This window comes from Crinia signifera, chromosome 7 (genome assembly GCF_055691185.1).
Source record: "Crinia signifera chromosome 7, ASM5569118v1, whole genome shotgun sequence".
NCBI lineage: Eukaryota > Metazoa > Chordata > Amphibia > Anura > Myobatrachidae > Crinia > Crinia signifera.
Genome location: NC_139223.1, coordinates 72485162 through 72509967, shown reverse-complemented (window position 1 = coordinate 72509967; position 24806 = coordinate 72485162). Strand labels below are relative to the sequence as shown.

General features: G+C 41.6%; 1 protein-coding gene across 1 annotated transcript in view; it reads left to right on the top strand.

The window, feature by feature from the left end:
- Positions 1–8609: 8609 nt before the first annotated feature.
- The window catches only part of LOC146021199 (uncharacterized), a 174338-nt gene continuing 158141 nt past the window's right edge, over positions 8610–24806 (top strand). The window contains exon 1 of the mRNA XM_083154995.1: positions 8610–8760. Within this exon, the coding sequence (XP_083011121.1) occupies positions 8610–8760 (151 nt within the window). The remainder of the gene's footprint in view (positions 8761–24806) is intronic.

Genomic DNA, 24806 nt, shown 5'->3' with positions numbered 1-24806 from the left:
CCGTGTCCTGCAGATGAGAACTATTAGTCAATACCAGAAGCTGGAGAAAGAAGTCAATCAGTTCAGATAAGTTCGCAGTCACCGAGTTCACTCCCGACACTATCGGGCGTCCCGGAGGGTTATACGGGTCTTTGTGAACCTTCGGTAACATATAAATCACCGGTATGGTGACATCTTCATTTAATAAGAATTGTTCTTCCTTTTCTCCTAGAATACCATCAGATACATAACGTTTCACCAACTGTTTAAGATTTTCAATAATTTTGGTTGTGGGATCTATTTTTATTTTTTTATATGTTATATTGTCTTCTAAATGGTTTTTAACTAGCGTCTCGTACCAAGATCTGTCCATAATCACCACGCCCCCGCCTTTATCGGCGGGTTTGATGATGATTTCGGAGTTATTTTTAAGATCTTTTAGGGCTTGACATTCTTTATAACTAAGGTTGTATTTTACCCCAGTGTTATTCAGATCTTTCAGATCATCCTGTACCATCGCACAAAATGTCTCAATATATCGGCTTTTCATATGTGCCAGAAAGAACACTGATTTGGGTTTAAACGGGGTCAAAGGTGGTAATTCTATATTTCCTAAATTACTTACTGTCTCTTTTGTCATATAGAGTTTTTTAATACATAATTTTCTTATGAATTTATGAATATCCACAAAAGTGGAAAATTTATTGACAGGGATTGTAGGGGCATACTTCAGGCCTCTTTCGAGGACCCTTTCTTCATTTATGCTTAAAACATGGGTACTTATATTGAAGATTTTAATCCCTCCATTACATTATCTTTCGTTAAGGAGTTATTTGTTCCTTCTATAGCCTTTTGCTAGAGAAAAAAGCGCTCGTGTATAGTGATTATATTAATAAAGGTGGGAGTGGGCAATTATGTAAAATAATAATAATGTGCTTAACCGCTGAAAAGAAAAAGTTAGTAAAATGTTTACAGCCCTGATAGGGCTTTTTAGATTGGGAACGAAGGTTTGCGGGTCCTGGCTGAGGCTGAAGGTTGAGCACTAGAAGTGAAGATCCCCGGCAGGCTACTAACTGTCCCTAGCTTACCTAGATCTTCTGGCTTCAGTCTTCATGCTTTTCTTCCTCGCCGTGTGTCTTCCGGACCTCCGCGAGAATGCCGCGACAACCGGAAGTTCGGGTGCGTTGACTTCCGGGATCGGCGGTACGCGGACTTCAGTGTTCCCTGGCTCCAACGCGTTTCGAGAGACTAGCTCTCTTTGTCAAAGAGAGCTAGTCAAAGAGAGCTAGTCTCTCGAAACGCGTTGGAGCCAGGGAACACTGAAGTCCGCGTACCGCCGATCCCGGAAGTCAACGCACCCGAACTTCCGGTTGTCGCGGCATTCTCGCGGAGGTCCGGAAGACACACGGCGAGGAAGAAAAGCATGAAGACTGAAGCCAGAAGATCTAGGTAAGCTAGGGACAGTTAGTAGCCTGCCGGGGATCTTCACTTCTAGTGCTCAACCTTCAGCCTCAGCCAGGACCCGCAAACCTTCGTTCCCAATCAAAAAAGCCCTATCAGGGCTGTAAACATTTTACTAACTTTTTCTTTTCAGCGGTTAAGCACATTATTATTATTTTACATAATTGCCCACTCCCACCTTTATTAATATAATCACTATACACAAGCGCTTTTTTCTCTAGCAAAATCATATTCAACCCTCCTAAAAAGCTGCTAAAACTGAGCGCAGAACACACTTTTTTCTTTTTCCTTCTATAGCCATTTCATTCTGTTTGTCTTTATTTTTCTTTTTCTTTTTTTTATGGGGGCCTTCTTTCTAATTTTTTTAGTTTTGAGACCACCCCTATTTCCCTTGTGTTTTCTTTTTAGCCCCCCCCCCCCGGTGATTGTATCTCCTCTCTTTGTTTAGTGGGCGAGTTCCCACCCTGTCTAAAAAATGTGCCCTTGCAGTTTCTTCTTCCAATGGGCGATATCTATTTTCTGTTGGTGGATACCAATTTCTCCTGTGTAAATTATCATTGTAATACCTAAACCTACAGTTTCTTTGGTCGAACTCATGTTCTCTCCTATAGTCTCTGTTGTTATAATGTTGTCTCCTATATGGTGGCCTGTAGGGTTCTCGTTCAGATCTCTCATATTCCCTATGTTTAAATTGAATGTGTGGGGAGTTCTTTTCTCTATTTCGGGGTTTTTGTTTTTTTATCCTTTTTGATTAATATTTCTGGGGTATTAATTGACAAATTTGAACATACAGAACCAACCACAGATGTATCTAATAGGTTCTAGTCATTCTCCTCATTTTCTTTTTCCTTTTTATCTCTAATAAATTTCTTTATCTTTTTATCTACTAAGATTTTTTCTTTGTTTTTAATGTTACCTTCTATTCTTTTTTCCATTTCTTTATAGTCTGGCATATCCACAAAGGGTTCTATCAGATCCTCATATTTTATGATTTCGCTATTGAGGTCTTCCAGATCCCTATGTTTTTCTTCAATAATTAATTTTATCAGGGAACAGGAGCAATTTGTGATAATTCTGTCCCATTCTGCTTTGAATTGTTCGGTAGAAGAATCAAAGGATGCCCTTTTTTATCTATTTTAAGACCTCTAGGGACAATCTGATGGAATATATATTTCTCAAGTGTTGCAATTTCCCACCATATCCGGTTTTCCTTGAGCAGTGTATTTTCTAATTTTTTCATTATATTCTCCAAACTCACATCAAGTAACTCTATATGTTCACCCTCATTTTTGAAAATATTGTCAAAAATGGAGCGTCTACGGTCTCTGTAGCTAAACATGTCGTCACACCGTTATCTCAACTGAGTTAGGGAAAGGACAATAGATATGAAATAAAAAATTGGTATTGACACAGTGCGCCTCAGGCGAAGTTAGCAAATACGTATATGGTGATAACCCGAGAACCGGTGAAAAAATCACCATACGCCATCCCTTAACTTGCAGCAGCCGCTATGTTATATATTACATCAAATGCCAATGTGGACTTCTCTACATTGGCAAAACCATTAGGCAGTTCAAAGAGAGAATTGCCCAGCATTGATCTAGCATCAGAGCAGCACTGGAGGGAAAGGGATCGGATCAGCCGGTCGCTAGGCACTTCAAAACATATAACCATACCTTACCGTCACTGCGATACAAAATCATTGACTGCATACCAGCCAGCTCTAGAGGTGGTGATAGGGGACGCCGTCTGTTGCAACTAGAATCCAAGTGGATTCACAGGCTACAGACGGTCCAATCCCTTGGCCTCAATGAACAACTCTCCTACACTTGCTTCCTATAAAAAAAACCTCGTTACCTCATCTTTCTGTCAGTACCTGATTATCCATGCCCTTTGCCTTTAACTGACGTCCTTTAATGCCCTTTGCCTTTAACCCGATTTGACTGACGTCCTTATCTAAAACTACTTTCGATACGTTCAGTTACATGTTATGTTTATCTGCTTAATACGTACATGCCTGCAATTGTTTTGGTAACAACATTCATTTATTCGACTACTATGTTCTTTTTGAGTTTCCTGCACAGTATTGCAGCATCATTGCTTTGTATGTCTTGCTCACCAAGTCGCATTGGAGCAAGCCTCCATTTTAATTATGTATTGTTTGTATCATCACCTAGGTTACGGGTACACTGTCACTCCTGGATACGCCCACCCAGGGAGTCCGGAACCGTCGGTGCGGCCGCGCCTCTATGACGTCACCCGGCTCCCGGCTGCAGCGTGGAGTGGAACTCACGGCACGGGGTTGATCACTGTGAACATTTATATATGTAAGTAATGTTATGTGTTCTTGTTATGTCTTGATAAAGGGTAACCACCCAAAACGTCGACTTACAGCACCTACTTGTGTGCGACTCTTTTTTCATACATTGACTAAGATTGGAAATTGTCATGAGTGCTCCCTCCAAAACTGCATCTATATTTCCCTGTTGGGATTAAGGAGGCACCGGACACGCTGATACAGTCAGGAGAGTGCCAGGCGTTTCTACAAATATATCTTCTGCGTGACATCCACCCAGAGCCACCGCACCCCCAACTCTTCTGTTCAAAGGACCCCATCCGACAATTCTTTGGTGTACACTCATCATCCGTATACCAGCCTGGCCACTTATGTGAGTGAGCAACAGGCATGACCGACTTGGAAGTTGTACCAGGCTTCAGAGACTTGACACTCCCCGTAGGGGATGCATTGGTTCTCACCGATTCAGATGCTGAACAAATCTTGTTCACTGACAAATTGAAGGATGTCAGCTCTGAGGATTCCATTGAGCAATTGTGCACACAACTTATCCGCTTAAAAAAGCGAGAAATTGACTATTACCTACACGGAGTAACCCTATCCGATTACTACCGTGAAAAGAAAATACCGAGGGGGTTTAGGATAAAAAATATACCTACCATCGGTAGAAATAATCCTGAGTTCTGTCGCCGTTGGATGGCGGTATTAAATAAATGCTCCTACTACCTAATTCTATTGGTTATCGAGGAGTCCAAGAAAGAATTGGACGCAGTACGCACCAAAATCTCCAGCTTTGAATCTACCCACATCAATACAATCAAGGCCGATAAATCAGAAGATTGGCTGCAAAAACTATCCACACAGATTGACCAATACCGCAAGGATCTCATACAATTTAAAAAAGACAAATGTGACACCGTGAATAGAGACTATCAAGAATTCAAAGTCTATAGCTGGGCATACGGACGAGAACAGAACCAACAGCAGCGTCGAGGATATCGCAGAAAGCCTCAATTCAACACTGACAACTCGAGTGGTCCAGGAACCTCAAGTGAATCAGAATGTACCCAAGCTCCCACACGCAGAGGAAGAGGCGGCCAGAAGCCCCCTTTAGGGGTTCTGACCCGGGCAAGAAGAGGCCCGACCGACGTTCTCGAACAAGGCGTGGAGGCCAGTGGGCACGGATCGCGACGAAAACGCTACAACAAGAGGACATAGTCTTCAATTTATCGGACAGGACCCTATCCCACACAGAACAGTCTGTTCTGAACAAGGGATTATCCTTTGTTCCCACGAATGGCCCAGACGCTTTTGAGGACAAGGTGGACTTATACAAATTTGGGAGGCAATTAAGGCTTCGTGAGTTTTTCGCTGATTCAACTGCCACAGCGCCAGCAACAACCACCAATATAAAGAAAAAGTCTACCTTCAACCCCGTCTCTAACAATTTGGCAATAAAAACATTTACTAATTATATGGACACCAAAATCAACGACTTGTCACGTAACACACGAGATATCAGATATAACCTTTCGACAGACGAGAAAGCAGCCGTCAAATCACTAGGATCTTACAAGGATATCGTTATTCGTATGGCCGACAAAGGAGGAGCTTTGGTGGTCCAGAACCTGTCTGCCTACAAAGCAGAGATCTACAGACAACTAAGTGATGACACAGTCTACAGAGAACTCGACAGTGATCCCACAGACCGTTTCAAAAGAGAACTGGACATGGTACTCGCGGAGGGGGTAAGATTGGGCATCATCCCTGATAAAATCAGTGACGCACTAACCACTGATTTCCCCAAAACCCCTATACTTTATATCATACCTAAGCTTCATAAAGATCCCCAAAACCCCCCTGGCAGGCCGATTGTTTCCGCCAGGGACTCTCTGTATTACACTGTTGCCCAGTTTCTTGATTTATTTTTGCAACCGATTGCACAGAGCCAATCAACGTACTTAAAAGACACAAATAGCTTTCTCAGAGAAATTATGAAAAATTCCCCTTTGCCGGACAAATGTTTACTCTGTACTATTGGTGTAGTTTCGCTGTATACCAGCATCCCCCACAATCGGGGCATGGAGGCGGTGAGACGATCTGTGTTTGCCAGCGTATATTACACTGGCCCTGCCACTGAATTCTTTATGCAATTACTTGATCTGGCCTTATCCAGAAATTATTTTTTATTCGACAACAGGTATTTCATGCAACACTCAGGGGTTGCCATGGGATCGTGTGTGGCTCCAAGCCTCGCTAATATTTTTATGTATGATGTAGAACGTGCCATTTTTCTGACTGACAGATATACCAATGGGTCAATTAGGCTTTTTTAAGGTATATCGACGATATTTTCATTTTGTGGGGTAACAGTGAGGAGAGCTTTCATGACATGATGAAATTCGCCAACAGTGCCGACCAGTCCATAAAATTCACCTACGAGTGCAGTTTCAGCACCATACATTATCTTGACGTTAGGATCACTGTGACAGATGACTATAAATTATCTACCACCATTTACAAAAAACCGACAGACAGGAACACTATCCTGCACAGCAATAGCCATCATCCCCCATCCCTGAAATGGGGACTCCCCTACTCGCAATTCCTAAGGGCATTTAGAATTTGTAGTGATACAGCCGAGGCAGGGAGAGAAATTGACCGTATGACCCTAGATTTTTTGCACAGAGGCTATCCACGCCAGTTACGTTTAAACACCAAACAGAAGGTTTTACAAATGAACAGGGACCAAGTCCTCAGTTCATCTAAAATTGACAGCAATGACAGTCGCATAGTGTGGACACAAAAATTCACAACCATTAGCGAGACCCTCATGAAAACAGCCAGGGATGTATGGCCCATAATTTCCAATGATAAGCATCTCCCGACATTGAGAGAAAGCAGAATTTTACCATCTTACAGACAAGGCAAGAACCTCAAGGACTTACTACTCCACAATGACGTGAGCTCCCTTGTGCCCCCTTCCAAAAAGCACTTCCTATCATGCAAAAATGGCAACTACAAGTGCCTAGGTTGCACGACGTGTTCCAATCTGGGGGTGGGTGACCACTTCTTTCACCCGAGAACCGGTGAAAAAAATCCATCCCTTAACTTGCAGCAGCCGCTATGTTATATATTACATCAAATGCCAATGTGGACTTCTCTACATTGGCAAAACCATTAGGCAGTTCAAAGAGAGAATTGCCCAGCATCGATCTAGCATCAGAGCAGCACTGGAGGGAAAGGGATCGGATCAGCCGGTCGCTAGGCACTTCAAAACATATAACCATACCTTACCGTCACTGCGATACAAAATCATTGACTGCATACCAGCCAGCTCTAGAGGTGGTGATAGGGGACGCCGTCTGTTGCAACTAGAATCCAAGTGGATTCACAGGCTACAGACGGTCCAACCCCTTGGCCTCAATGAACAACTCTCCTACACTTGCTTCCTATAAAAAAAACCTCGTTACCTCATCTTTCTGTCAGTACCTGATTATCCATGCCCTTTGCCTTTAACCCGATGTGACTGACGTCCTTTAATGCCCTTTGCCTTTAACCCGATTTGACTGACGTCCTTATCTAAGATTACTTTCGATACGTTCAGTTACATGTTATGTTTATCTGCTTAATACGTACATGCCTGCAATTGTTTTGGTAACACCATGCATTTATTCGACTACTATGTTCTTTTTGAGTTTCCTGCACAGTATTGCAGCATCATTGCTTTGTATGTCCTGCTCACCAAGTCGCATTGGAGCAAGCCTCCATTTTAATTATGTATTGTTTGTATCATCACCTAGCTTACGGGTACACTGTCACTCCTGGATACGCCCACCCAGGGAGTCCGGAACCGTCGGCGCGGCCGCGCCTCTATGACGTCACCCGGCTCCCGGCTGCAGCGTGGAGTGGAACTCACGGCACGGGGTTAATCACTGTGAACATCTATATATGTAAGTAATGTTATGTGTTCTTGTTATGTCTTGATAAAGGGTAACCACCCGAAACGTCGACTTACAGCACCTACTTGTGTGCAACTCTTTTTTCATACATTGATTAAAATTGGAAATTGTCATGAGTGCTCCCTCCAAAACTGCATCTATAATATGTTATATGTATTTTATTTATTTTATCAAACCAATTACGCTTTGAAAATAAATAACTTTTTTTAGCATTATTGTGGACATTGAATATCCCCCAAAAAGCACCTTTTGGGCTATATGTTATACACTTTGGACTTCTGTATATGGTCTGGAACGCATGTGAAACTTGTCTGGACCGGGTGGAATACATACAACACTTCCACGTTCCAAATCCCGACTGATGGAGATCAAAATCTTATCTTCCACTGTAGCGAATGAAATGCATAAGCGCCACTTCCGTGGAAGTGGACTTTCAGCGGGAGCCAGGAGATGGTAACAGGTTATATGGTTCCACGCTAACAAGGCTAAGCTGCTCTTATAATTAAAGATTGATTGTTATAGAAAAAAGAGCGCTAATAATTATATGTCAATGAAATATGGAGAATAAGTGGTACCTGTTAAGTAAAAGTTATTTAAAACAATGTTTAAAAATTTTCAGGAAGTAGTAAAAACAGTGGGAAACACAAGTTTACGATCCTTCAAACTTGTTTCCCACTGTTTTTACTACTTCCTGAAGACAACTATCGTTTTTGACTAATAAAGTTTTTATCTATAAAAGCATAAACTGCTTGCAGATTCATTATCTTTGAAAAAGTGCGCCCAGTCGCATGAAACGCATTGGTTACAATTCCAAGCATCTGCCCACACTGGCATGCTGCCCCCACTGACCGTTCTGAGCCACCCGAGAGAACCGCCGTTCAACTTCCGGCACCTTCCGGTTATCAGCTGAGATGGAGAATCAGCATAGCAGCTGCTACGGATGTGTGGACCAGCCAGTCTCTGCACTGAAGGACTTCTGGCAAATGGAGTTCTCCATCACCGCTAAGCATTGGCAATTCACATCTAAAGCCACCCGGAAGTACAGCACGGAGCTCAAGCAGGGTAAGATAGGGGCAGACATACCGGATCTATAAATCTGTTTTTAAATACCAACTTTTCCCCAAAAGGGTGTAAACATTGTTTTAAATAACTTTTACTTTACAGGTACCACTCATTGTCCATATTTCATTGACATATAATTATTAGCGCTCTTTTTTCTATAACAAAAAGGGAGCCAGGAGTGGAAGTTCCATTTCTTTATACTGTATGGACTTTATATCCAGAAAATGGATTTTGGCATAGATTTGTGGGCAGATTTGTTTTAATTTGGTTTGGTATAAAGGTACTTCCTTGTTCATTTTGTATCACACTTCTGATGAAGGACAAAGCATCTGAAATGCATTAAGTGTGACTTGTGGACACTTACCCGGGCTGAGGCAAGCTTCTGATAAAGGGATTCTTCCTTTCCTGTTTCTGGTATAGACTAATACAGGTTGCTGGTGATAGTGGTTTCCAATGCATAGCTGCTTTGCCCCTTGGGTTTTTCAATCATGCTTTCTCAACCTTATTCAATTTATAAGTGTGATGTACTGTATAGTATTATTAAACTTGTGTTTGTTCCAGTAATTATGCACAATTATTATCTTTTCTCTATTGTCCTTGTGGAAATTACCTTTATTTCCATGCTGCCAGTGTGATGCTGATGAAAGAAATTTAGATAGAGTACAATTCTCCAATGATTCTTATTTATTTAAAACCATACCAAATCCTGAGACATCTTCAGGTCACACAGCTCCCAGTGTCAGATGGCAATATACACGACCACTCTGCCCTGGGTATGGTTGTTACAATCAAATAGAGTATATGTTCTATAGACACTCCTACCATTGCTCTCTGATACGTCACATTGGGGAAATTTACTAAAGGAGATTTGTAAAAAATAGGTGTATTTGTATCCAGAAATACACTTATTTTTGACATTTACTATCCTGAAAATACGGCAATTCGTATTTGTTTTGATAGCACATCAATACGACTACGAATTGCCGTATTTTCGGGATAGCAAATGTCAAAAATAAGTGTATTTCTGGATACAAATACACCTATTTTTTTACAAATTTCCTTTAGTAAATTTCCCCCATTGTGTTCACCCATGACTATGTATGCTCTTTTTAAATACGATTTCCATTCTTGGCTCAAAACATTTAAAAGTGTGTATAACTATTGGCCCGTACAGCTATTTATATCCCATGATCAGTTTTGAAATGTGTGCATAACTTATCCTAGAAGGAACTGAAGGTTATGAAAAATTCTATAGCACATCCTATTGTTTTATGAAGAACATTTGGATTTGATCAGTTAGCTGGAGGAAAACAAGTTACTAATGCAATGAGATGATATTGAAATAAAGGCCCTTATTCTGTTTGAATCGCAAGGCTGAAAATTTGCAGCCTTGCAAGTCCACCAAACCCCACCCGGTGAAGGCCCGGCCCTCCACCCCACTTGCAGTGCGGGTTCGCCCGCACCAGCTGCGAATGGATGGTTAACATAAACATCAATTTGCATGCTTCAGGGAACAGCCACATCTTTCGATGGTTGCCGACCATCGAAAGATGTGGAAGGTGCATGCATATAAAGGTTACTTTCATGTCACTTACATATGCGTGCACGCTTGGATGGAAATGGGCTGCCACCCCCCCCACCTCCGCATCACAGCTTCATTACCATGATAATGCCCAGCGTTCTCATGGGGACACCCATGAAACTCTGGGTGATCCCATATGGTAATGGTGCTGCCCACCACTCCCCGTCCTTCTCTGCCCACCACTCACCGTGTAGGATGCATTCACAGAAATGCACATGCGCAGACGCACACCATCGTTCCTCCGTTTAAACCAGAACAACCCCCTAAATATAGATTTATACAATTATATACAATTAATATAAATATATATATTTGACATCCTATACAATTATACTGCATGCAAATGGGGAGAGGACTGAATTTATTTCAGGTGATATAACCAATATTTATGTGTTGTAAGGATTGTGAGAGAAAGCATTTTTTCTCTTCTGAAAGTGTATACATTTAAAAATAGTTCTTTCACATGATTGGTGAAATACTGTATCTTAATGCATTTATAAAAGGAGGAGCGTCATTTTTTAAACACTTCCTGTTGTATTACTGGCAGCTCAAATCACACAAACAGGTAAGCAGTGCTGAAATGGGTATATTACATGATTGGATTATCTTCACAATAATATTTAATAAGTAGATAAAAACTGGAAACAACAGTTGTGCACACTGAGCCGCATACAATACTACTTACACATTGCAAAATGCAGGGTCGCACAGGGACTTTGATACGGTTTAGTCCCGGCACGACACTGCATTTTGGGATGTTCACATCCCCTCAGCGAACCAGCATTATTGCCGGTTTGCTGACGTCATCCGGGGGCACGGCGGGGAGTATGCGTGTCATCGGGGGTGGGGGAGGAGGCATCGCTTAAAGCAGGCGCTGCTCCAAGCACAGCCTCCTCCATATTGTGAATGGGAAACGGGTTGCTTGACCCATTTAACACATTCACACTGCAATGAACCGGTAACAACCCTTCTTTTTTTACTGGTTCGTATTGCTGTGTTGCTACCCGTTTGCGGGACCAGGTAACCACTTTCACATTGCACTAATTATCGGGTAAAACTGGCAAGAAACCGGCTTGTACCCGGTAATTAGTTGAGACGTGAAAGGGGTATTAAAGAGCTCATAAAGAAAATAAAATCAATGGCACTTATCGTGACTCCCTAGAGGCAAAAGTTTGTCTGTTCCTATGACACCCTTAGGGTCAACTGCTAGAGCTGTGTAAGGGGAAGAGTGTGCAAAGTGTTATCATTAGTCAATGGAGGAGTAGATATGCAGCTGCTCTCGACCTCAGGACCTGAGTCAAGATGTAGGTGAGTACCCCATATGGATTCTACAGGACAAGAGTACCAAAGCTTTGGGTCAATATGTAGGTATCTGTATGTATGGGCTATGGATGAAATAAAGTTAAAATTTTCTGGTGAATTTGTGTCTTTATTTGCCTATTAGTTCTGCAAGCCCAATAATGGGCCACATGCTGGGACTTGTGGTTCTCCAAGTCCCAGTATGCAGTCCAGGCTTGCTAGGACTCATAGTTCCACAACAGAACCCAATAGGTTTATCTTTTTTTTAACACAAACATCAGCAAAGTGACCACAGGCAAGGGGTACCGGGGACAGCTCTGGGCTTCAGCCCAGGCAGGGGTAACTCTGGAGGGGAGGACCCCTTAATTTTTTGGGGTCCTCACTTCCCCAGGGTCCCGGCCCGGGCTGACCAGTCAGGGGGTTAATGCTTTGGCCGGGGTGACTTGTATACAAAGTCTCTCCCCTCGGCTTGGACATTACCCTGCTGGCTGGTTGTGCCTGGTGCTGGTTGCCGAAATATAGGGGACCCCTACTCATTTTGTCCCCTGTATTTTGAGAACCAGGACTGGCCTGGTGCTGTTTTTTAAAAATACAGGGGACCCCTACTCAGTTCACCCCATGATTTTTTTAAACCAGGACTGGCTCTTTGAGCCCGGGGCTGGTTACGGCTGTGGGGGGGGGGGGGGGAACCCCAGGCCATTTTGTACAATTATTAATTTTTTTCTTTTGGTACTTGGTGTATTGTCACGGCGCCAGATTTTATCGAAATAGCATACGATATTTAGCGGCCAATTTAGTGGCCAAATTGTGGCTGATTCGATCCGCAATGCGATTTCGCGGCCAATTTTCAGCCGATTTTCCGCAATTTCCTGCCGATTTGCATGCTATTCTATGCTTGCACACCCCAATATCTAAGTCAGTGTCCTCCCGACCTGTTCATACCCCCACTATCCACGTCCGCGTGGAGTTGATTTTACACAGTGTGGCGAGCGCAGCAAGACATCGAGCTCGAAGCGTGGTGAGCGCAGCGAGCCCAGTGAGGGGACGCAGAAAACGATCCCGAAGCGTAGCGATCAGACGCGGAATACATATCAAGTAATCCCTTGACGTGCATTGTTTATGTTGTTGCCATGGTTACACAGTCAGCTCTGTAGTTGTGCATTGTTTATGTTGTTCCCATGGTTACACAGTCACAACTGTACAAGTGCACAGTGCATTGTTTATGTTGTTGCCATGGGTACACAGTCACCTCTGTAGTAGTGCATTGTTTATGGTGTTGCCATGGATACACAGTCACGTCTGTAGTAGTGCATTGTTTATGGTGTTGCCATGGTTCCACAGTCAACTCTGTAGTAGTGCATTGTTTATGTTGTTGCCATAGTTCCACAGTCAACTCTGTAGTAGTGCATTGTTTATGTTGTTGCCATGGTTACACAGTCACCACTGTAGTAGTGCATTGTTTATGTTGTTGCCATGGTTACACAGTCAACTCTGTAGAAGGGCATTGTTTATGTTGTTGCTATGGTTACACAGTCAGCACTGTACTAGTGCATTGTTTATGTTGTTGCCATGGTTACACAGTCCACTCTGTAGTAGTGCATTGTTTATGTTGTTGCCATGGTTACACAGTCAACTCTGTAGTAGTATATTGTTTATGTTGTTGCCATGGTTACACAGTCACCTCTGTAGCAGTGCATTGTTTATTTTGTTGCCATGGTTACACAGTCAACTCTGTAGAAGGGTACTGTTTATGTTGTTGCCATGGTTACGCAGTCACCTCTGTAGCAGTGCATTGTTTATGTTGTTGCCATGGTTACAAAATCACCTCTGTTCAAGTGCACAGTGCATGGTTTATGTTATTGCCATAGTTACACAGTCACCTCTGTAGTAGTGCTTTGGTTATGTTGTTGCCATGGTTTCACAGTCACCTCTGTAAAAGTGCACAGTGCATTGTTTATGTTGTTGCCATGGTTACACAGTCAGCACTGTAGTAGTGCATTGTTTATGTTATTGCCATGGTTACACATTCAGCTCTGTAGAAGTGCATTGTTTATTTTGTTGCCATGGTTACACAGTCACCTCTGTAGTAGTGCATTGTTTATGTTGTTACCATGGTTACACAGTCACATCTGTATTAGTGCATTGTTCATGTTGTTGCCATGGTTACACAGTCAACTCTGTAGTAGTGCATTGTTTATGTTGTTGCCATGGTTACACATTCAGCTCTGTAGAAGTGCATTGTTTATTTTGTTGCCATGGTTACACAGTCACATCTGTAGTAGTGCATTGTTTATGTTGTTACCATGGTTACACAGTCACATCTGTATTAGTGCATTGTTCATGTTGTTGCCATGGTTACACAGTCAACTCTGTAGTAGTGCATTGTTTATGTTGTTGCCATGGTTACACAGTCACATGTGTAGTAGTGCATTGTTTATGTTGTTGCCATGGTTACACAGTCAACTCTGTAGTAGTGCATTGTTTATGTAGTTGCCATGTTTACACAGTCACCTCTGTAGTAGTGCATTGTTTATGTTGTTGCCATGGTTACACAGTCAACTCTGTAGTAGATAATTGTTTAAGTTGTTGCCATGGTTACACAGTCAACTCTGTAGAAGAGCATTGTTTATGTTGTTGCTTTGGTTACACAGTTAGCACTGTACTAGTGCATTGTTTATGTTGTTGCCATGGTTACACAGTAAACTATGTAGTAGTGCATTGTTTATGTTGTTGCCATGGTTACACAGTCACCTCTGTAGTAGTGCATTGTCTATGTTGTTGCCATGGTTACACAGTCAACTCTGTAGTAGTGCATTGTTTATGTTGTTGCCATGGTTACAGACTCAACTCTGTAGGAGTGCATTGTTTATGTTGTTGCCATGGTTACACAGTCACCTCTGTAGTAGTGCATTGTTTATTTTGTTGCCATGGTTACACACTCATCTCTGTAAAAGTGCACAGTGCATTGTTTATGTTGTTGCCATGGTTACACAGTCAGCACTGTAGTAGTGCATTGTTTATGTTGTTACCATGGTTACACAGTCAGCTCTGAAGAATTGCATTGTTTATGTTGTTGCCATGGTTACACAGTCACCTCTGTAGTAGTGTATTGTTTATGTTGTTGCCATGGTTACACAGTCAACTCTGTAGTAGTGCACTGTTTATGTTCTTGCCATGGTTACACTGTCACCTCTGTACAAGTGCACAGTACACTGTTTATGTTGTTGCCATGGTTACAGAGACACCTCTATAGTAGTGCATTGTTTATGTTGTTTCCATGGTTACACAGTCAACTCTGTAGAAGGGCATTGTTTATGTTGTTGCCATGGTTACGCCGTCACCTTTGTAGCATTGCTTTGTTTATGTTGTTGCCATGGTTACACAGTCACATGTACAAGTGCACAGTGCATTTTTATGTTGTTGCCATGGTTACACATTCACCTCTTTAGTAGTGCATTGTTTATGTTGTTGCCATGGTAACACAGTCAACTCTGTAGTAGTGCATTGTTTATGTTGTTGCCATCGTTACAGAGTCAACTCTGTAGGAGTGCATTTTTTTACGTTGTTGCCATGGTTACACAGTCACCACTGTAGTAGTGCATTGTTTATTTTGTTGCCATGGTTACACAGTCACCTCTGTAAAAGTGCACAGTGCATTGTTTATGTTGTTGCCATGGTTACACAGTCAGCACTGTAGTAGTGCATTGTTTATGTTGTTTCCATGGTTACACAGTCACCTCTGTAGAAGTGCATTGTTTATGTTGTTGCCATGGTTACACAGTCACCTCTGTAGTAGTGCATTGCTTGTGTTGTTGCCATGGTTACACAGTCACCTCTGTAGAAGAGCATTGTTTATGTTGTTGCTATGGTTACACAGTCAGCACTATACTAGTGCATTGTTTATGTTGTTGCCATGGTTACACAGTCACCTCTGTAGTAGTGCATTGTTTATGTTGTTGCCATGGTTACACAGTCACATCTGTAGTAGTGCATTGTTTATGTTGTCGCCATGGTTACACAGTCACCTCTGTAGTAGTGCATTGTTTATGTTGTTAAAATGGTTACACAGTCACCTCTGTAGTAGCGCATTGTTTATGTTTTTGCGATGGTTACACAGTCACATCTGTAGTAGTGTATTGTTTATGTTGTTGCCATGGTTAAACAGTCTACTCTGTAGTAGTGCACTGTTTATGTTGTTGCCATGGTTACACAGTCAACTCTGTAATAGGGCATTGTTTATGTTGTTGCCATGGTTACACAGTCACCTCTGTAAAAGTGCACAGTGCATTGTTTATGTTATTGCCATGGTTACACAGTCAGCACTGTAGTAGTGCATTGTTTATGTTGTTACCATGGTTACACAGTCAGCTCTGAAGAATTGCATTGTTTATGTTGTTGCCATGGTTAGACAGTCACCTCTGTAGTAGTGCATTGTTTATGTTGTTGCCATGGTTACACAGTCACCTTTGTAGTAGTGCATTGCTTGTGTTGTTGCCATGGTTACACAGTCACCTCTGTAGAAGAGCATTGTTTATGTTGTTGCTATGGTTACACAGTCAGCACTATACTAGTGCATTGTTTATGTTGTTGCCATGGTTACACAGTCACCTCTGTAGTAGTGCATTGTTTATGTAGTTGCCATGTTTACACAGTCGCCTCTGTAGTAGTGCATTGTTTATGTTGTTGCCATGGTTACACAGTCAACTCTGTAGTAGATAATTGTTTATGTTGTTGCCATGGTTACACAGTCAACTCTGTAGAAGAGCATTGTTTATGTTGTTGCTTTGGTTACACAGTTAGCACTGTACTAGTGCATTGTTTATGTTGTTGCCATGGTTACACAGTAAACTATGTAGTAGTGCATTGTTTATGTTGTTGCCATGGTTACAGACTCAACTCTGTAGGAGTGCATTGTTTATGTTGTTGCCATGGTTACACAGTCACCTCTGTAGTAGTGCATTGTTTATTTTGTTGCCATGGTTACACAGTCATCTCTGTAAAAGTGCACAGTGCATTGTTTATGTTGTTGCCATGGTTACACAGTCAGCACTGTAGTAGTGCATTGTTTATGTTGTTACCATGGTTACACAGTCAGCTCTGAAGAATTGCATTGTTTATGTTGTTGCCATGGTTACACAGTCATCTCTGTAGTAGTGTATTGTTTATGTTGTTGCCATGGTTACACAGTCAACTCTGTAGTAGTGCACTGTTTATGTTCTTGCCATGGTTACACTGTCACCTCTGTACAAGTGCACAGTACACTGTTTATGTTGTTGCCATGGTTACACAGACACCTCTATAGTAGTGCATTGTTTATGTTGTTTCCATGGTTACACAGTCAACTCTGTAGAAGGGCATTGTTTATGTTGTTGCCATGGTTACGCCGTCACCTCTGTAGCATTGCTTTGTTTATGTTGTTGCCATGGTTACACAGTCACATGTACAAGTGCACAGTGCATTTTTATGTTGTTGCCATGGTTACACATTCACCTCTTTAGTAGTGCATTGTTTATGTTGTTGCCATGGTAACACAGTCAACTCTGTAGTAGTGCATTGTTTATGTTGTTGCCATGGTTACAGAGTCAACTCTGTAGGAGTGCATTTTTTTACGTTGTTGCCATGGTTACACAGTCACCACTGTAGTAGTGCATTGTTTATGTTGTTGCCATGGTTACACAGTCACCTCTGTAAAAGTGCACAGTGCATTGTTTATGTTGTTGCCATGGTTACAGACTCAACTCTGTAGGAGTGCATTGTTTATGTTGTTGCCATGGTTACACAGTCACCTCTGTAGTAGTGCATTGTTTATTTTGTTGCCATGGTTACACAGTCATCTCTGTAAAAGTGCACAGTGCATTGTTTATGTTGTTGCCATGGTTACACAGTCAGCACTGTAGTAGTGCATTGTTTATGTTGTTACCATGGTTACACAGTCAACTCTGTAGTAGTGCACTGTTTATGTTCTTGCCATGGTTACACTGTCACCTCTGTACAAGTGCACAGTACACTGTTTATGTTGTTGCCATGGTTACACAGACACCTCTATAGTAGTGCATTGTTTATGTTGTTTCCATGGTTACACAGTCAACTCTGTAGAAGGGCATTGTTTATGTTGTTGCCATGGTTACGCCGTCACCTCTGTAGCATTGCTTTGTTTATGTTGTTGCCATGGTTACACAGTCACATGTACAAGTGCACAGTGCATTTTTATGTTGTTGCCATGGTTACACATTCACCTCTTTAGTAGTGCATTGTTTATGTTGTTGCCATGGTAACACAGTCAACTCTGTAGTAGTGCATTGTTTATGTTGTTGCCATGGTTACAGAGTCAACTCTGTAGGAGTGCATTTTTTTACGTTGTTGCCATGGTTACACAGTCACCACTGTAGTAGTGCATTGTTTATGTTGTTGCCATGGTTACACAGTCAACACTGTAGTAGTGCATTGTTTATGTTGTTTCCATGGTTACACAGTCAGCTCTGAAGAATTGCATTGTTTATGTTGTTGCCATGGTTACACAGTCACCTCTGTAGTAGTGCATTGTTTATGTTGTTGCCATGGTTACACAGTCACCTCTGTAGTAGTGCATTGCTTGTGTTGTTGCCATGGTTACACAGTCACCTCTGTAGAAGAGCATTGTTTATGTTGTTGCTATGGTTACACAGTCAGCACTATACTAGTGCATTGTTTATGTTGTTGCCATGGTTACACAGTCACCTCTGTAGTAGTGCATTGTTTATGTTGTTGCCATGGTTACACAGTCACCTCTGTAGTAGTGCATTGTTTATGTTGTTGCCATGGTTACACAGTCACCTCTGTAGTAGTGCATTGTTTATGTTGTTGAAATGGTTACACAGTCACGTCTGTAGTAGCGCATTGTTTATGCGATGGTTACACAGTCACATCTGTAGTAGTGTATTGTTTATGTTGTTGCCATGGTTAAACAGTCTACTCTGTAGTAGTGCACTGTTTATGTTGTTGCCATGGTTACACAGTCAACTCTGTAATAGGGCATTGTTTATGTTGTTGCCATGGTTACACAGTCACCTCTGTAAAAGTGCACAGTACACTGTTTATGTTGTTGCCATGGTTACACAGACACCTCTATAGTAGTGCATTGTTTATGTTGTTTCCATGGTTACACAGTCAACTCTGTAGAAGGGCATTGTTTATGTTGTTGCCATGGTTACGCCGTCACCTCTGTAGCATTGCTTTGTTTATGTTGTTGCCATGGTTACACAGTCACATGTACAAGTGCACAGTGCATTTTATGTTGTTGCCATGGTTACACATTCACCTCTTTATTAGTGCATTGTTTATGTTGTTGCCATGGTAACACAGTCAACTCTGTAGTAGTGCATTGTTTATGTTGTTGCCATGGTTATAGAGTCAACTCTGTAGGAGTGCATTTTTTTTACGTTGTTGCCATGGTTACACAGTCACCACTGTAGTAGTGCATTGTTTATTTTGTTGCCATGGTTACACAGTCACCTCTGTAAAAGTGCACAGTGCATTGTTTATGTTGTTGCCATGGTTACAGACTCAACTCTGTAGTAGTGCATTGTTTATGTTGTTTCCATGGTTACACAGTCAGCTCTGAAGAATTGCATTGTTTATGTTGTTGCCATGGTTACACAGTCACCTCTGTAGTAGTGCATTGTTTATGTTGTTGCCATGGTTACACAGTCACCTCTGTAGTAGTGCATTGCTTGTGTTGTTGCCATGGTTACACAGTCACCTCTGAAGAAAAGCATGTTGTTGCCATGGTTACACAGTCACCTCTGTAGTAGTGCATTGTTTATGTTGTTGCCATGGTTACACAGTCACCTCTGTAGTAGTGCATTGTTTATGTTGTTGCCATGGTTACACAGTCACCTCTGTAGTAGTGCATTGTTTATGTTGTTGAAATGGTTACACAGTCACCTCTGTAGTAGCGCATTGTTTATGTTTTTGCAATGGTTACACAGTCACATCTGTAGTAGTGTATTGTTTATGTTGTTGCCATGGTTAAACAGTCTACTCTGTAGTAGTGCACTGTTTATGTTGTTGCCATGGTTACACAGTCAACTCTGTAATAGGGCATTGTTTATGTTGTTGCCATGGTTACACAGTCACCTCTGTAAAAGTGCACAGTGCATTGTTTATGTTGTTGCCATGGTTACACAGTCAGCACTGTAGTAGTGCATTGTTTATGTTGTTACCATGGTTACACAGTCAGCTCTGAAGAATTGCATTGTTTATGTTGTTGCCATGGTTACACAGTCACCTCTGTAGTAGTGCATTGTTTATGTTGTTGCCATGGTTACACAGTCACCTCTGTAGTAGTGCATTGCTTGCGTTGTTGCCATGGTTACACAGTCACCTCTGTAGAAGAGCATTGTTTATGTTGTTGCTATGGTTACACAGTCAGCACTATACTAGTGCATTGTTTATGTTGTTGCCATGGTTACACAGTCACCTCTGTAGTAGTGCATTGTTTATGTTGTTGCCATGGTTACACAGTCACCTCTGTAGTAGTGCATTGTTTATGTTGTTGCCATGGTTACACAGTCACCTCTGTAGTAGTGCATTGTTTATGTTGTTGAAATGGTTACACAGTCACCTCTGTAGTAGCGCATTGTTTATGTTGTTGCCCTGGTTACACAGTCACATCTGTAGTAGTATATTGTTTATGTTGTTGCCATGGTTAAACAGTCTACTCTGTAGTAGTGCACTGTTTATGTTGTTGCCATGGTTACACAGTCAACTCTGTAATAGGGCATTGTTTATGTTGTTGCCATGGTTACACAGTCAACTCTGTAGAAGGGCATTGTTTATGTTGTTGCCATGGTTACGCCATCACCTCTGTAGCAGTGCATTGTTTATGTTGTTGCCATGGTTACACATTCACCTCTTTAGTAGTGCATTGTTTATGTTGTTGCCATGGTTACACAGTTACCTCTGTACAAGTGCACAGTGCATTGTTAATGTTTTTGCCATTGTTACACATTCACCTCTTTAGTAGTGCATTGTTTATGTTGTTGCCATGGTTACACAGTTACCTCTGTACAAGTGCACAGTGCATTGTTAATGTTTTTGCCATTGTTACACAGTCACCTCTGTAGTAGTGCATTGTTTATGTTGTTTCCATGGTTACACAGTCAGCACTATACTAGTGCATTGTTTATGTTGTTGCCATGGTTACACAGTCACCTCTGTAGTAGTGCATTGTTTATGTTGTTGCCATGGTTACACAGTCACATCTGTAGTAGTGCATTGTTTATGTTGTCGCCATGGTTACACAGTCACCTCTGTAGTAGTGCATTGTTTATGTTGTTAAAATGGTTACACAGTCACCTCTGTAGTAGCGCATTGTTTATGTTTTTGCGATGGTTACACAGTCACATCTGTAGTAGTGTATTGTTTATGTTGTTGCCATGGTTAAACAGTCTACTCTGTAGTAGTGCACTGTTTATGTTGTTGCCATGGTTACACAGTCAACTCTGTAATAGGGCATTGTTTATGTTGTTGCCATGGTTACACAGTCACCTCTGTAAAAGTGCACAGTGCATTGTTTATGTTATTGCCATGGTTACACAGTCAGCACTGTAGTAGTGCATTGTTTATGTTGTTACCATGGTTACACAGTCAGCTCTGAAGAATTGCATTGTTTATGTTGTTGCCATGGTTAGACAGTCACCTCTGTAGTAGTGCATTGTTTATGTTGTTGCCATGGTTACACAGTCACCTTTGTAGTAGTGCATTGCTTGTGTTGTTGCCATGGTTACACAGTCACCTCTGTAGAAGAGCATTGTTTATGTTGTTGCTATGGTTACACAGTCAGCACTATACTAGTGCATTGTTTATGTTGTTGCCATGGTTACACAGTCACCTCTGTAGTAGTGCATTGTTTATGTAGTTGCCATGTTTACACAGTCGCCTCTGTAGTAGTGCATTGTTTATGTTGTTGCCATGGTTACACAGTCAACTCTGTAGTAGATAATTGTTTATGTTGTTGCCATGGTTACACAGTCAACTCTGTAGAAGAGCATTGTTTATGTTGTTGCTTTGGTTACACAGTTAGCACTGTACTAGTGCATTGTTTATGTTGTTGCCATGGTTACACAGTAAACTATGTAGTAGTGCATTGTTTATGTTGTTGCCATGGTTACAGACTCAACTCTGTAGGAGTGCATTGTTTATGTTGTTGCCATGGTTACACAGTCACCTCTGTAGTAGTGCATTGTTTATTTTGTTGCCATGGTTACACAGTCATCTCTGTAAAAGTGCACAGTGCATTGTTTATGTTGTTGCCATGGTTACACAGTCAGCACTGTAGTAGTGCATTGTTTATGTTGTTACCATGGTTACACAGTCAGCTCTGAAGAATTGCATTGTTTATGTTGTTGCCATGGTTACACAGTCATCTCTGTAGTAGTGTATTGTTTATGTTGTTGCCATGGTTACACAGTCAACTCTGTAGTAGTGCACTGTTTATGTTCTTGCCATGGTTACACTGTCACCTCTGTACAAGTGCACAGTACACTGTTTATGTTGTTGCCATGGTTACACAGACACCTCTATAGTAGTGCATTGTTTATGTTGTTTCCATGGTTACACAGTCAACTCTGTAGAAGGGCATTGTTTATGTTGTTGCCATGGTTACGCCGTCACCTCTGTAGCATTGCTTTGTTTATGTTGTTGCCATGGTTACACAGTCACATGTACAAGTGCACAGTGCATTTTTATGTTGTTGCCATGGTTACACATTCACCTCTTTAGTAGTGCATTGTTTATGTTGTTGCCATGGTAACACAGTCAACTCTGTAGTAGTGCATTGTTTATGTTGTTGCCATGGTTACAGAGTCAACTCTGTAGGAGTGCATTTTTTTACGTTGTTGCCATGGTTACACAGTCACCACTGTAGTAGTGCATTGTTTATGTTGTTGCCATGGTTACACAGTCACCTCTGTAAAAGTGCACAGTGCATTGTTTATGTTGTTGCCATGGTTACAGACTCAACTCTGTAGGAGTGCATTGTTTATGTTGTTGCCATGGTTACACAGTCACCTCTGTAGTAGTGCATTGTTTATTTTGTTGCCATGGTTACACAGTCATCTCTGTAAAAGTGCACAGTGCATTGTTTATGTTGTTGCCATGGTTACACAGTCAGCACTGTAGTAGTGCATTGTTTATGTTGTTACCATGGTTACACAGTCAACTCTGTAGTAGTGCACTGTTTATGTTCTTGCCATGGTTACACTGTCACCTCTGTACAAGTGCACAGTACACTGTTTATGTTGTTGCCATGGTTACACAGACACCTCTATAGTAGTGCATTGTTTATGTTGTTTCCATGGTTACACAGTCAACTCTGTAGAAGGGCATTGTTTATGTTGTTGCCATGGTTACGCCGTCACCTCTGTAGCATTGCTTTGTTTATGTTGTTGCCATGGTTACACAGTCACATGTACAAGTGCACAGTGCATTTTTATGTTGTTGCCATGGTTACACATTCACCTCTTTAGTAGTGCATTGTTTATGTTGTTGCCATGGTAACACAGTCAACTCTGTAGTAGTGCATTGTTTATGTTGTTGCCATGGTTACAGAGTCAACTCTGTAGGAGTGCATTTTTTTACGTTGTTGCCATGGTTACACAGTCACCACTGTAGTAGTGCATTGTTTATGTTGTTGCCATGGTTACACAGTCAACACTGTAGTAGTGCATTGTTTATGTTGTTTCCATGGTTACACAGTCAGCTCTGAAGAATTGCATTGTTTATGTTGTTGCCATGGTTACACAGTCACCTCTGTAGTAGTGCATTGTTTATGTTGTTGCCATGGTTACACAGTCACCTCTGTAGTAGTGCATTGCTTGTGTTGTTGCCATGGTTACACAGTCACCTCTGTAGAAGAGCATTGTTTATGTTGTTGCTATGGTTACACAGTCAGCACTATACTAGTGCATTGTTTATGTTGTTGCCATGGTTACACAGTCACCTCTGTAGTAGTGCATTGTTTATGTTGTTGCCATGGTTACACAGTCACCTCTGTAGTAGTGCATTGTTTATGTTGTTGCCATGGTTACACAGTCACCTCTGTAGTAGTGCATTGTTTATGTTGTTGAAATGGTTACACAGTCACGTCTGTAGTAGCGCATTGTTTATGCGATGGTTACACAGTCACATCTGTAGTAGTGTATTGTTTATGTTGTTGCCATGGTTAAACAGTCTACTCTGTAGTAGTGCACTGTTTATGTTGTTGCCATGGTTACACAGTCAACTCTGTAATAGGGCATTGTTTATGTTGTTGCCATGGTTACACAGTCACCTCTGTAAAAGTGCACAGTACACTGTTTATGTTGTTGCCATGGTTACACAGACACCTCTATAGTAGTGCATTGTTTATGTTGTTTCCATGGTTACACAGTCAACTCTGTAGAAGGGCATTGTTTATGTTGTTGCCATGGTTACGCCGTCACCTCTGTAGCATTGCTTTGTTTATGTTGTTGCCATGGTTACACAGTCACATGTACAAGTGCACAGTGCATTTTATGTTGTTGCCATGGTTACACATTCACCTCTTTATTAGTGCATTGTTTATGTTGTTGCCATGGTAACACAGTCAACTCTGTAGTAGTGCATTGTTTATGTTGTTGCCATGGTTATAGAGTCAACTCTGTAGGAGTGCATTTTTTTTACGTTGTTGCCATGGTTACACAGTCACCACTGTAGTAGTGCATTGTTTATTTTGTTGCCATGGTTACACAGTCACCTCTGTAAAAGTGCACAGTGCATTGTTTATGTTGTTGCCATGGTTACAGACTCAACTCTGTAGTAGTGCATTGTTTATGTTGTTTCCATGGTTACACAGTCAGCTCTGAAGAATTGCATTGTTTATGTTGTTGCCATGGTTACACAGTCACCTCTGTAGTAGTGCATTGTTTATGTTGTTGCCATGGTTACACAGTCACCTCTGTAGTAGTGCATTGCTTGTGTTGTTGCCATGGTTACACAGTCACCTCTGAAGAAAAGCATGTTGTTGCCATGGTTACACAGTCACCTCTGTAGTAGTGCATTGTTTATGTTGTTGCCATGGTTACACAGTCACCTCTGTAGTAGTGCATTGTTTATGTTGTTGCCATGGTTACACAGTCACCTCTGTAGTAGTGCATTGTTTATGTTG